General features: G+C 43.1%; 1 protein-coding gene across 3 annotated transcripts in view; it reads right to left on the bottom strand.

The window, feature by feature from the left end:
• The window catches only part of LOC128704849 (ectopic P-granules autophagy protein 5), a gene marked incomplete at its 5' end in the record, with an annotated part of 208,361 nt that overhangs the window by 47,585 nt on the left and 147,708 nt on the right, over nt 1-13,068 (bottom strand). For 2 of the 3 annotated variants that reach the window (XM_053799996.2, XM_053799997.2), the window contains 1 exon segment: nt 6,656-6,745. In XM_053799996.2, the coding sequence (XP_053655971.2) occupies nt 6,656-6,745 (90 nt within the window). 3 annotated transcript variants of the gene reach the window in all.

Below are 13,068 nucleotides of genomic sequence, written 5' to 3'. Positions count from 1 at the left end.
GTCGCTGCCCGTTGATGGTGATGTTTGGCTCAACATACGTCTTTCCCGGAGCAGGCTGGTGCATCACTTCAGTCTTGGTTGTACTGATTGTCAGCCCGAAATTGTTGCAGGCGTCAGAGAACTTGTCAACACTGTGCTGTATGGCGGCTTCTGAAGCAGCATTGAGGGCGCAGTCATCAGCAAACAGCAGGTCATTGATGGTGTCGGTTGCAGCCTTGGTTTTTGCTTGAAGCCTCCTGAGGTTGAAGACAGACCCATCTGTACAGTACCCGATACCGATTCCTGCGTCTGTGTCCCTGAACGCGTCTGTAAGCATGGCTGAGAACATCAGGCTGAACAGGGTGGGAGCAAGCACGCAGCCTTGTTTCACTCCATTTGAGACTGGGAATGGTTTAGACGTCTCTCCGTTGTCTTGGACTCTGGCCGGCATTCCATCGTGAAGTTGGCGTACAATGGCGATAAACGTCTTTGGGCAGTCATACTTCGCCATGATTCTCCAAAGGCCCTCTCTACTAATGGTGTCGAAGGCCTTGGTCAAATTGACGTAGGTGGAGTACAAGTCGGCGTTCTGTTCCTGACATTTCTCCTGTAGCTGTCTAGCAGCGAACACCATGTCAATAGTCCAGCAATCTTTCCGGAAGCCGCACTGGCTTTCAGGTAGGAGTCCTTGCTCTAAATGTTCATTGAGCCGATTGAGTAGAACTCTAGCCAGGGTTTTGCCTGCGATGGAGAGCAGGGAGATACCACGGTGGTTGTCGCATGCCTGGCAGTTTCCTTTTCGTTTGTAGAGATGCACGATGGAAGCATCTTTAAAGTCCTGAGGAACTGTCTCGTACTGCCATACAAGCTGGAAGAGTTGGTGAAGTTTCTCTACCAGTGCCATTCCGCCTTCTTTGTAGACTTCAGCTGGGATGGCATCAGACCCAGGAGCTTTGCCACTGGACAGTTGACGTATTGCTTGCTGAGTCTCCTCCAAAGTGGGGATGGCATTCAGCGTCTCGTTGGTCGGAATCTGAGGTAGACGTTCGATGGCTTCATCGTTGGTGGTGGATGGACGGTTCAGCATGCTGTCAAAATGTTCTGCCCATCTCTCTAGAATTTTCTCCTTGTCTGTGAGCAGCGTTGACCCATCTGCACTGAGGAGTGGTGATGTGCCAGAGGTGGTAGGGCCATAGATTTCTTTCAGGCCCTCATAGAAGTTCTTCATATCGTTTCTGTCTGCAAAGCACTGAATCTCACCGGCTTTGTTGCTTAGCCAAGAGTCTTGCATTTCACGCATTTTTCGCTGGGTATTGCTGCGTATGTTTCTCAGTGCATCTTGCTTCGCTGTGGACTTTGGGTCGTTGATGTGGGCCATGTAGGCCTTTCGTTTCTCTTCCAGCAGCTGCTGGATTTCTGTGCAGTGTTCGTCAAACCAGTCCTTGTGCTTCCTGGTGACGGGTCCTAGACACTCCATGGCTGTGGTGTACACTGTATCACAGAGTGCGATCCATCTGCTTCGACGTTTTGAACGTCCAGCACGATGGACTCCAAGCAGGTTTCCAGGATTTCTGCAAAGGACTGCTTGACGTTGTGGGCCTTAGGCTTGCCGACGTTCAGGCGTTTTGGTGGTTTCGCGCCCTCAGGGCATCTCCTGGGCTGGACACGGAGCTTGAGTTTCGAGACGATGAGGCGATGGTCTGTCCAGCATTCAGCGCCGCACACGGCCCTCGTGACTCGTACATCCTGCCTGTCCCTCTTCCTGACGATGACATAATCAATGAGATGCCAGTGTTTGGAACGTGGGTGCATCCATGATGTCCTGTTGCGGGTAGGGAGGCTGAAGACGGTGTTGGTGATCAGAAGGTCGTGCTCGGCGCAGATCTGAAGGAGCAGCAGGCCGTTGCTGTTGCAGCTGCCCACCCCATGCTTTCCGATCACACCTTCCCAGGCGGTGCTGTCACGACCGACTCTCGCATTAAAGTCACCAAGGATGATGAGCTTATCTGTGCCAGGGACAGTGGTGATGACGGCGTTCAGGTCTTCATAAAACTTGTCCTTAACCTCGTCTGGGTTGGTCATGGTGGGGGCATAGGCGCTGACAATAGTTGCAAACTTCTGTCCGCAGGACAAGGGGATTCTCATCGTCATAAGGCGATCGTTCACTCCTTTTGGCGGGTCAGCCAGCTTGCCAATGAGGGATGACTTCACTACAAAGCCAACTCCTGCCTCCCGTCTCTCCTCGGCTCCTCATCCGGACCAAAAGAAGGTATAGCCTGCTCCTCTTTCGCAGAGTTCGCCCTCGCCAGCAAGTCTAGTCTCATTTATGGCAGCGATGTCAATGCTGTATCTGGCGAGTTCGTTCGCAATGAGTGCTGTACGTCTCTGAGGCCTGTCTGAGTCGTCCCTGTCGAGAAGCGTACGGACGTTCCTAGTGGCAAGGTTGAGAGGTGTGATCTTGGTTTTCTTCTTTGATGTCTTGTAGTTTCGACCTCATGTAGAAGGGTGCCCGCCAACCGCGGTAAGCTGGCTAGGGTTTCATGGAGCAGGCAATGTTTGGGACACCTTTTCTAGTCCGTTCCTCATGCCATGGAGGTGAGCAGTGCATTCCTGAAGAGGGCTGCTCAGTCACTCAGACGGCTGCCGGACTCCACCGCTGCTCCGGTCGGTAAAGAACGACCCTATGGTCTAAGCCGCCTGTGTGCAGGTCCGCGGCTACGACTTCCAGTGTACCCACACCTGTCACTTCGTCGCTCGCCCGTCGCCACAGGTCTTGGGTGATGAGGTGGGATAAAGGATGACTGATGACATGCGCTGTGACTTTGCTTAAAGTAAGGAAGAGTTGAGCAGCGTCGACCTCACTCTCTCGTCCGGAGCCATCTGAGGCCAGTGGCAAGACAAAGTCGAGACGACTGGAGATGGGATCGGATGCAGTGGATGGCCAGGATGTCCTTAGTGCCTCATCGTGCCCTTAGCGCTCCACAACGCCTGTCGAAGCCGTTGCCCGGGGTGTGGCTGCTGTCGCATGCTAACAGCTACTTGGAGCCACAAGTGAGAGCTGGGCATCAGGTGGGGACCAAAAGCTGGCGAGCTGCCCCGAGAAGGGCACGACAAGCTCCCCCATGCCAGAGGTACTACCCCTCCCTGAACACCCTAAACACCCCTTAGGGTGTTTGGGGTGTACAAGCATATAAATATACACACCCCTCTGGGCTTTCTGCTATTTTCTTTCTAGTTCTTGTTCTTGTTTATTTCCTCTAATCTCCATGGGGAAGTGGAACAGAATTCTTCCTCCGTAAGCCATGCGTGTTGTAAGAGGTGACTAAAATGCCGGGAGCAAGGGGCTAGTAACCCCTTCTCCTGTATATATTACTAAATATACAAGGAGAAACTTTCATTTCTCCTTTTGGGCCACCCCGCCTCAGTGGGATACGGCCTGTGTGTTGAAAGAAAGAAGAAAGAAGTCCGTTGAACATACCTGGTAAAGTGTATGGTAAAGTTATTACTGAAAAAATTAAGAGTAAGATGGAGAGCAGGACAGCAGATGAACAAGGAGGCTTTAGGAAAGGTACGGGGTGTATAATCCAAGTGTTACAGTGAAACATATAAGTGAACAGTATTTAGATAAGGGTAAAGAGGTTTTTGTGGCTTTATGGATTTGGAAAAGGCGTATGATAGGGTAGACAGGGGGGCAATGTGACAGATACTGCAAATGTATGGAATAGAAGGTAGGTTATTGAAAGCAGTGAAGAGTTTTTATGAGGATAGTGAGGCTCGGGTTAGAGTATGTAAGAGAGAGGGAGATTATTTCCCAGTAAAAGAAGGCCTCAGACAGGGATGTGTGATGTCACCATGGTTGTTCAATATATTTATAGATGGAGTTGTAAGAGAAGTGAATGCGAGGGTCTTGGCAAGAGGTGTGGGGTTAAAAGATGAAGAATCTAACACAAAATGGAAGTTGTCACAGTTGCTCCTTGCTGATGACACTGTGCTTTTGGGAGATTCTAAAGAGAAGTTGCAGAGGTTGGTGGATGAGTTTGGTAGGGTATGTAAAAGAAGAAAATTAAAAGTAAATATAGGAAAGAGTAAGGTGAAGTGGATACCAAAAAAATTAGGTAATGAAAGACTGGATATCAGACTGGAGGGAGAGCGTATGGAGGAGGTGAATGTTTTCAGATATTTGGGAGTGGATGTGTCAGCAGATGGGTCTATGAAAGATGAGGTGAATCAGAGAATTGACGAGGAGAAAAAGGTAAGTGGTGCACTGAGGAGTCTGTGGAGACAAAGAATTTTATTCAGGGAAGCAAAGAGGGCAATGTATGAGAGTATAGCTATACCAATGCTCTTATATGGATGTGAAGCATGGGTGGTGAATTTTGCAACAAGGAGAAGGCTGGAGCCAATGGAGATGTCATGTTTGAGGGCAATGTGTGGAGTGAATATAATGCAAAAAATCTGTAGTTTGGAGATCATGAGGTGAGATCAAGACACATGTGCAACATCTGGGTATCTTTATTGTAGACGTTTTGCCATCCAGTGGCTTTATCAATACAAATTCTAGGACATAACTTGAAGACAGTAGAACTATGTACAGAAGATGAGGTAATCAGTCCCTCAACCTAGGAGTAGGTGCGAAGAGCACCATAGTCGTGGAGATTCTGAAGCAGAGGAAAGGATCCTGGCGCTTATATAGTAACGTCAGGTGTAGCAGATGAGGGCATATTCACTGGTAGGCGGGATTCCCCAGTGGAAGTAGGTCCTTCCCAAAGAGATGGGTTAGTTGTAGTAGTAGTTGTCGTAGTCGTGAAGGTTATGTACATGTCCTCAGAATTAAGATTCCATGATGTTGCAGTGTCTGACAAGTTGTGCACGAATGGTACATAATACCGACAAGATGAGATTAAGACACATGTGCAACATCTGGGTATCTTTATTGTAGACGTTTCGCCATCCAGTGGCTTTATCAATACAAATTCTAGGACATAACTTGAAGACAGTAGAATTTGTATTGATAAAGCCACTGGATGGCGAAACGTCTACAATAAAGATACCCAGATGTTGCACATGTGTCTTGATCTCATCTTGTCGGTATTATATACCATTCGTGCACAGATCATGAGGTGTGGGATTACCAAAACTATTATCCAGAGGGCTGAGGAGGGGTTGGCAGAGGGGTTTTTGAGGTGGTTTGGAAATGCAGAGAGGAGGGAATAAAATGAATAACTTCAAGAGTGTACAAATCTGTAGTGGAAGGAAGGCGGAGCAGGGGTTGGCCTAGAAAAGGTTGGAGGGAAGGGGTAAAGAAGGCTTTGTGTGCAAAGGGCTTGAACTTCCAGCAAGCATATGTGAGCATGTAAGATAGGAGCAAAAGAGACAAATAGTTTTTAGGACTTGACATGCTGTTGAAGTGTGAGTGAGGTAATATTTATGAAGGGATTCAGGGAAACTGGCAGGCTGGACTTGAGGGGTAAATGCGTGTACTCAGCGCGAACGAAAATTTTTTTGCCAAAAAATTCACAAATTGAGTTAATCTTATAGAAAAATAGCTTAACTCTCTGGCAACACAATGGTACCAGAATCATTGTTCTACGACATTCCTACAAGGAATTATGGTCATTTAAAACACCTAGGGTGACGTCAACACCCGCAGCAGGTGTGCTCACCTGTCCTCAATTTTCATGTTTTTTTTCCGTTTTTTTTCGTGTATTTATTGTATTATTCTTTCTAAGATAATAATTGATGATTTGGCATCATAATACAGTGGGTGGGACTTACACGTAGACTTACAGCCAACCAGGAACCTCCTGGCACCATTTTGCTGACATCTTGGAAAATTCCAGTCTCGGGGTGGCCGGGGAATATGCTTCAATATAACGCTATTATAGCTTCTACGGCTTATTTATCTATCACAATTGATCTAATATGACATAATAAACAATATAAATAAAAAAGAAATATGGTAAATACTCCAGAATGAATAATATATGGCATATTCTCAGAGCGCTCCCTCTGGAATAATAGATTCCCATCCTCAGGGAGGGGTTTCCATTCTCCTTCTTTCACCTCCAGGGTCCTTATATTAAAGAAAACGAACATGGGGTAACTATGATATACACTCGTAATGCTGAGAAAAATGCTATTTTCTCGAAAAAAAAAAAATCGGTGGTCCGGCTGTTTCGCGGATTATCTCGGAAGTAAGTTATTCACATATATGAGCCAGTAAATTCGTTAATAATAGCAGGAATGTAATGAAATTCACAGAGAACATAAAGGAAAGATTGTTTTACAAGCAAATGGACAGTTTTTTGAGATATCATAATTTGTTTTTGATTTTTGTGAGGGTAAAAGTCAAGATATTTGGCTGAATGTCAAAAACATACAAACTTTATTTTTTTTAAGAATAAAGAAAGGATAAATTACAGTTCGGAATCCATTGGAAATACAGTTTAGCATTGTTTTATGTGTAGATAATGCCAAAACAGCTTCTCCAAGTCCCATTACGAAATTACTGTTCAATATGTATGATTATTAGTAAATAATTTTTTCTCAGTTGTTTTTTGAGCCATCTTATTGAAACTTGGTCACATTACTATTGAAAGGTGCTTCTTTACGTACAAAAAAAAATGAAAGAAATCGAACGAAAAATAAAAAAGTTCAGTTGCGAACGTTAACTTACCCCTTGAGTCCTGGAGATGGGAAGTACAGTGCCTGCACTCTGAAGGAGGGTGTTGATGTTGCAGTTTATAAATGTAGTGTAAGCACGCCTCTGGCAAGACAGTGATGGAGTGAATGATTATGAAAGTTTGTCTTTTTCGGGCCAACCTGACTTGGTGGGAAATAGCTGATGTGTTAATAAAAAAGATAAAAAAATGTCTAAAACACTGCTGGGACCTATAAATACTTTGTATATATTTCTTGACAATAGTTCGTCACCAAAGTGGGTGAAAATGTTCACCTGTCAGTGTGCTTATGACTATTTGATTACTATTTCGGTACCTAATATTAGTGTCAGAACAAAGATTGGCTATAAAATCACAAAAACTACTACAATTTGTAATTATCAGAACATAAAAATTAAATAGGTAAATTAAAAAACAAAACAAAAGAAAAAAAAGGTATATCGGTAACATTTCTGCAAGTGGGAGGACTCCATGTTGCCATCAGGTGCATCCAGCGCCAACTTCGTGATCTTATATCTTGGTAAGTACGGACCCTACAATTTTTTTGGGGTCTTATTACACACAATTGCCCTCTTTATTTAAAAAAAATTAAAATATTTGGAGCACTAGCAGTAACAATGTAGATCTACACTTGGACAATTACAGAAGGAAGGGTTTGGGATATTTGTTGTTTGGGGTGACACTTAAAATGTCATATTTGAGTGCCTCTGCAAAGACAGTGATTATGTGTGAATGATGGTGAAAGTGTTTCTTTTTGGGTCACCCTGCCTCAGTGGGAGACAGCTGACATGTTAAATAATAATAATAATAATCATAATAATATAGTAACAACAACACACATGCCATTTTCTATGAAGGAAGGGTGACTTGAAGAAGGTAAAAACATACTCAGTCACTAATTTAAACTGAATTAGCAGAAATGCACAGACAGTGTAAGTCAAATGATTCACAAAACTGCAATACTTCCACCCATCTTCTACAGTGCAGGTACTGTACAGGAGACCATTATTTATCACATTTTATGCTCCTGAAAATCTCCATGAAAACATGGTAAATGCTCATGCAGTATTAAGTTAGAGTACTACCAAATATCTCAATTAGCCACTTTGTTAAGTAGCATGGCACATTTTTGGGGGGACAAGTAGCTGGCTGAGGAGTAAGTTTCCTGGCATGTATCACTGAAACACAACTCTAACTCTTAAAATCAATACATTTCTTGAACCAATTATACCTAATACTGTAAGAATACACCATACCTCAGCCAAACATGCATATACCAGAGATAAATATTTTTGATAAAGTAACACCTGAAGAAAAAATGTAGGAAGCAGTGTAAGAGATACAGGTTGTGGCCTCAGCCACAGAGAATGTGCTAGACTGCAAATCTCGTTAGCCAACACCACCATAACTGAAATGTCTGTACAACTTATGATCTATACACAACCTACATGGAGTAGCGAAGGATTATGCTTCTGTAAGCCATGTGCATTGTAAGATGCGACTAAAATGCCGAGAGCAAGAGGTTAGTAACCCCTCCTCCATAAATTACTAAATGTAAAAAGGAGAAGTACAGTGTCTGCACTCTGAAGGAGGGGTGTTAATGTTGCAGTTTAAAAACTGTAGTGTAAAGCACCCTTCTGGCAAGACAGTGATGGAGTGAATGATGGTGAAAGTTTTTCTTTTTCAGGCCACCCTGCCTTGGTGGGAATCGGCCAGTGTGATAATAAAAAAAAATAAAAATAAATAATATAGTTTTGGAGTGGTTGGTGCAATTATTTAATAAATGTATGGAAGAGGGTAAGGTACCTAGGGATTGGCAGAGAGCATGCATAGTTCCTTTGTATAAAGGCAAAGGGGATAAAAGAGAGTGCAAAAATTATAGGGGGATAAGTCTGTTGAGTGTACCTGGTAAAGTGTATGGTAGAGTTATAATTGAAAGAATTAAGAGTAAGACGGAGAATAGGATAGCAGATGAACAAGGAGGCTTTAGGAAAGGTAGGGGGTGTGTGGACCAGGTGTTTACAGTGAAACATATAAGTGAACAGTATTTAGATAAGGCTAAAGAGGTCTTTGTGGCATTTATGGATTTGGAAAAGGCGTATGACAGGGTGGATAGGGGGGCAATGTGGCAGATGTTGCAAGTGTATGGTGTAGGAGGTAGGTTATTGAAAGCAGTGAAGAGTTTTTACGAGGATAGTGAGGCTCAAGTTAGAGTATGTAGAAAAGAGGGAAATTTTTTCCCAGTAAAAGTAGGCCTTAGACAAGGATGTGTGATGTCACCGTGGTTGTTTAATATATTTATAGATGGGGTTGTAAGAGAAGTAAATGCGAGGGTCTTGGCAAGAGGCGTGGAGTTAAAAGATAAAGAATCACACACAGGGTGGGAGTTGTCACAGCTGCTCTTTGCTGATGACACTGTGCTCTTGGGAGATTCTGAAGAGAAGCTGCAGAGATTGGTGGATGAATTTGGTAGGGTGTGCAAAAGAAGAAAATTAAAGGTGAATACAGGAAAGAGTAAGGTTATGAGGATAACAAAAAGATTAGGTGATGAAAGATTGAATATCAGATTGGAGGGAGAGAGTATGGAGGAGGTGAACGTATTCAGATATTTGGGAGTGGACGTGTCAGCGGATGGGTCTATGAAAGATGAGGTGAATCATAGAATTGATGAGGGAAAAAGAGTGAGTGGTGCACTTAGGAGTCTTTGGAGACAGAGAACTTTGTCCTTGGAGGCAAAGAGGGGAATGTATGAGAGTATAGTTTTACCAACGCTCTTATATGGGTGTGAAGCATGGGTGATGAATGTTGCAGTGAGGAGAAGGCTGGAGGCAGTGGAGATGTCATGTCTGAGGGCAATGTGTGGTGTGAATATAATGCAGAGAATTCGTAGTTTGGAAGTTAGGAGGAGGTGCGGGATTACCAAAACTGTTGTCCAGAGGGCTGAGGAAGGGTTGTTGAGGTGGTTCGGACATGTAGAGAGAATGGAGCGAAACAGAATAACTTCAAGAGTGTATCAGTCTGTAGTGGAAGGAAGGCGGGGTAGGGGTCGGCCTAGGAAGGGTTGGAGGGAGGGGGTAAAGGAGGTTTTGTGTGCGAGGGGCTTGGACTTCCAGCAGGCATGCGTGAGCGTGTTTGATAGGAGTGAATGGAGACAAATGGTTTTTAATACTTGACGTGCTGTTGGAGTGTGAGCAAAGTAACATTTATGAAGGGATTCAGGGAAACCGGCAGGCCGGACTTGAGTCCTGGAGATGGGAAGTACAGTGCCTGCACTCTGAAGGAGGGGTGTTAATGTTGCAGTTTAAAAACTGTAGTGTAAAGCACCCTTCTGGCAAGACAGTGATGGAGTGAATGATGGTGAAAGTTTTTCTTTTTCGGGCCACCCTGCCTTGGTGGGAATCGGCCAGTGTGATAATAAAAAATAAAAAAATAAAAAGGAGAAACACTTTCATTTCTTCTTTTTTGGATCATCCTGTCTCAATGGGAAACAGCCTGTGTTAAAAAAATATCTATACACAAGGTAGATAATAATGTATTATATTTAGTGGAGAGGAAGATTTCATCCACACCACACACTCTGAAATAATATAGTGGAGTGAGACCAAGTTCCTCCTCACTAATTTACTAAATACATTCTCAACACCTTATTCATAGATTAAAAATCTAATGGAAATTATATACAGAATTCTGGTATGTGGTGGTGTGTTGGACAGTGAAATCTATGAAATCTCATATTTCATCAGGGCCAGAGCCAGCAACCAAATTCAAATACAGTGGACTGAGAGATTGTGGGTTACTTTCAAACCATACCACAGGCGGGGACTGAACTCGTGGCGAGTGAGTCGTAAAACTCACTTGCCACGAGTTCAATCCCCGCCCATAGTATAGTTTCTTTGCAATCATGTCATTATGATTTTGAGAATCATGAAGATGGTTACTTTCAACTTGTACTGCTATGTAAACAGCAGCAAGGAAACTTGCCCATATAGTTTTGTCTTGTTTTGTTACACTGCCAAATAAAGGATAAATACTACTTGGCTTTACCTAGCAATGCATGGGAATTCTCTGAGACAGTCAGCTGACTGGATGAAGTACAAGCCACTCAGTACAGTCTTTCAATCATGCATTCCATATTTCACTTCCAACTATTTTGATACCGAGCTGATATATAATTCAGATATCATATACTATGGCATGAAAATTAAAAAAGTGGATATAATAGCAAAGGGGGGGATATAGTGTTGGAGTGGTTGGTACTTTTGTTTAATAAATGTATGAAAGAGGGGAAGGTACCTAGGGATTGGCGGAGAGCATGTATAGTCCTTTTATATAAAGGGAAAGGGGACAAAAGAGATTGTAAAAATTATAGAGGAATAAGTTTACTGAGTATACCAGGAAAGGTGTACAGTAGGGTTATAACTGAAAGAATTAGAGGTAAGACAGAATGTAGGATTGCAGATGAGCAGGGAGGCTTCAGAGTGGGTAGGGGTTGTGTAGATCAAGTGTTTACATTGAAGCATATATGTGAACAGTATTTAGATAAAGGTAGGGAAGTTTTTATTGCATTTATGGATTTAGAAAAGGCATATGATAGAGTGGATAGAGGAGCAATGTGGCAGATGTTGCAAGTATATGGAATAGGTGGTAAGTTATTAAATGCTGTAAAGAGTTTTTATGAGGATAGTGAGGCTCAGGTTAGGGTGTGTAGAAGAGAGGGAGACTACTTCCCAGTAAAAGTAGGTCTTAGACAGGGATGTGTAATGTCACCATGGTTGTTTAATATATTTATAAATGGGGTTGTAAAGGAAGTAAATGCTAGGGTGTTCGGGAGAGGGGTGGGATTAAATTTTGGGGAATCAAATTCAAAATGGGAATTGACACAGTTACTTTTTGCTGATGATACTGTGCTTATGGGAGATTCTAAAGAAAAATTGCCAAGGTTAGTGGATGAGTTTGGGAATGTGTGTAAAGGTAGAAAGTTGAAAGTGAATATAGAAAAGAGTAAGGTAATGAGGGTATCAAATGATTTAGATAAAGAAAAATTGGATATCAAATTGGGGAGGAGGAGTATGGAAGAAGTGAATGTTTTCAGATACTTGGGAGTTGACGTGTCGGCGGATGGATTTATGAAGGATGAGGTAAATCATAGAATTGATGAGGGAAAAAAGTGAGTGGTGCGTTGAGGTATATGTGGAGTCAAAAAACGTTATCTATGGAGGCAAAGAAGGGAATGTATGAAAGTATAGTAGTACCAACACTCTTATATGGGTGTGAAGCTTGGGTGGTAAATGCAGCAGCGAGGAGACGGTTGGAGGCAGTGGAGATGTCCTGTTTAAGGGCAATGTGTGGTGTAAATATTATGCAGAAAATTCGGAGTGTGGAAATTAGGAAAAGGTGTGGAGCTAATAAAAGTATTAGTCAGAGGGCAGAAAAGGGGTTGTTGAGGTGGTTTGGTCATTTAGAGAGAATGGATCAAAGTAGAATGACATGGAAAGCATATAAATCTATAGGGGAAGGAAGGAGGGGTAGGGGTCGTCATCGAAAGGGTTGGAGAGAGGGGGTAAAGGAGGTTTTGTGGGCAAGGGGCTTGGACTTCCAGCAAGCGTGCGTGAGCGTGTTAGATAGGAGTGAATGGAGATGAATGGTACTTGGGACCTGAGGATCTGTTGGAGTGTGAGCAGGGTAATATTTAGTGAAGGGATTCAGGGATTCAGGTAGTAGGCTGGTAGACAGCAACCACCCAGGGAAGTACTACCGTCCTGCCAGATGACTGTGAAACAGAAACCTGTAACTGTTTTGCATGATGGTAGGATTGCTGGTTTCTTTTTCTGTCTCATAAACACGCTAGATAACAGGGATATCTTGCTACTCCTACTTACACTTTGGTCACACTTCACAGACATGCACATGCATATATATATACATACATCTAGGTTTTTCCCCTTTTCATAAATAGCTCTTGTTCTTTATTTCTTCTACTGTCCATGGGGAAGTGGAAAAGAATCTTTCCTCTGTAAGCCATGCATGTCGTATGAGGCGACTAAAATGCTGGGAGCAAGGGGCTAGTAACCCCTTCTCCTGTAGACATTTACTAAAAAAGAGAAGAAGAAAAACTTTATAAAACTGGGATGCTTAAATGTGCGTGGATGTAGTGCGGATGACAAGAAACAGATGATTGCTGATGTTATGAATGAAAAGAAGTTGGATGTCCTGGCCCTAAGCGAAACAAAGCTGAAGGGGATAGGGGAGTTTCGGTGGGGGGAAATAAATGTGATTAAATCTGGAGTATCTGAGAGAGTTAGAGCAATGGAAGGGGTAGCAGTAATGTTGAAGGATCAGTTATGGAAGGAGAAAAGAGAATATGAATGTGTAAATTCAAGAATTATGTGGATTAAAGTAAAGGTTGGAT

The sequence above is a fragment of the Cherax quadricarinatus genome, chromosome 91 (genome assembly GCF_038502225.1).
Source record: "Cherax quadricarinatus isolate ZL_2023a chromosome 91, ASM3850222v1, whole genome shotgun sequence".
In the NCBI taxonomy this organism is placed as follows: domain Eukaryota; kingdom Metazoa; phylum Arthropoda; class Malacostraca; order Decapoda; family Parastacidae; genus Cherax; species Cherax quadricarinatus.
This window is presented reverse-complemented; position numbering and strand designations above follow the sequence as displayed.